General features: G+C 47.7%; 1 gene segment (V, D, J or C); it reads right to left on the bottom strand.

The window, feature by feature from the left end:
• Positions 1-256: 256 nt before the first annotated feature.
• On the bottom strand, positions 257-797 carry LOC112548762. The segment is given in 2 exon segments: positions 257-573; positions 714-797. Coding segments are annotated over 2 exon segments (363 nt in total).
• Between the last annotated feature and the right edge of the window lie 724 nt (positions 798-1,521).

Consider the following 1,521-nt stretch of genomic DNA (forward strand, 5'->3'; position numbering starts at 1 on the left):
GGTTCTAGCCTAATAGGAGTATATAGAACACCTTTCACGGGCGTTTAATTGGAACCAAAAGTGGCCCCAAATGCCCAAGGGCTGACAAAGCCTAGAAACAACCAGAACTAGAGACTGGGAGACGGAGCAAGAGAGCCACGATGTGTCACCCTGGGGGTCACGGTGCACAGGCACAGACTGAACTCGTGCAGAGCACATGCAGAGGGAGGGCAGAGGAAGTTTTTGTTCAGGATCTGCATCAAAAGCTGTCACTGTGCTATACATTACTACTGTAGGCAGCACAGTAATAATCAGCCTCATCCTCTGCCTGGACACTGGTGATGGTTAAGTAGCCAATTTTATTAGAGGTGTCTTTGGAACCAGAGAAGCGACTCGGGACCCCGGAGCCCTGGTGCTTGCTAGAGTCTGTATTGTACCACAGAAGGTATCTTGGGCTGTTCCCGCCTTTCTGCTGCAACCAGTAGACAGCTCCATGTGTGTATCCACTGCTGATGGTGCAGGAGAGCTTCACCGTGTTTCTTAGTGACACAGACTCTGAGGAAGGCTGAGTCAGCGTGTACTGGGAGAGGGACCCTTGTGAAAAAAGAAAATAAAGTCTGAGTTAATTTCACTGCTCGGAGGTGATAAGAGCAGAGCTCTGCAATATCAAGCACAGCCACCCAATCTATGACAAATGCACTTATTAAACCTCACAAGGGGATCTCTTTCTTTACCTGGGCAATAAGTAAGCAGGAAGAAGAGGAGAGCAGTCCAGGCCATGGTGAAAATCCAAACCAGCTCTGCTTCCTAAGGCAAGCGGGTCAACTGGGACCCTCTCATAAACCCCCAGGGTTGAAAACACCTCCTCCATGCAAATCTGCCCCCTCCCTGCTCACCAGAGACTTTTGCATGGACTGGCAGACACTGACTGCTGGGCCCCTGACAAAACCGTCCACCCTCTCATGCTCGTTTAGGGTAGTAGTTACCAGTTGACTTTTTCCCTTTGCTTTTCTTCTTCTGTTGAATTCCTTTTTTTTTTTTTTAAACCTTCTGCCCTCAAAATAGCACTGCTAATGTTTGTAATCAAGTCCCTACCCCAGACCTGGCTTGTGCCTGTCCTAACTCCTATCAATATCTATAGCAAGCAACTAAATTCTTCTATATTGTCACATATATGTATATCCTGTTTCCCTCTGAGCATTAACATCCTGTTGGATACTAAGATTATCCACACAGAAAAAAGATGGCAGGACTCTAGCGGGGACCCTTCAGTTCTCTCTCAAAGCCCCACACCTGAAAACAGCCCTTTCTTTCAAATCTGTTGCTTGCCTGGTGCTGCCAGCAAATCCTAGTCCATTCCGAGGTCCCCGGGGTCACTGCAGTCCACTAGTTATTAAAACCACCTTTCCGGGGTTGCAGACTTCTCCCTTTTCCCTGTGAACTTTCTTTCTTTAAATTAAAAAAAGCAGTGCATTAGCAGTCACTTCTGCTACTAAGCACAAGCCCTGATAAGAGAGTGCCCTCCAGTGCCTTCCAGCAGGA

The sequence above is a fragment of the Alligator sinensis genome, unplaced genomic scaffold (assembly GCF_000455745.1).
Source record: "Alligator sinensis unplaced genomic scaffold, ASM45574v1 scaffold1533_1, whole genome shotgun sequence".
Classification (NCBI taxonomy): Eukaryota; Metazoa; Chordata; order Crocodylia; family Alligatoridae; genus Alligator; species Alligator sinensis.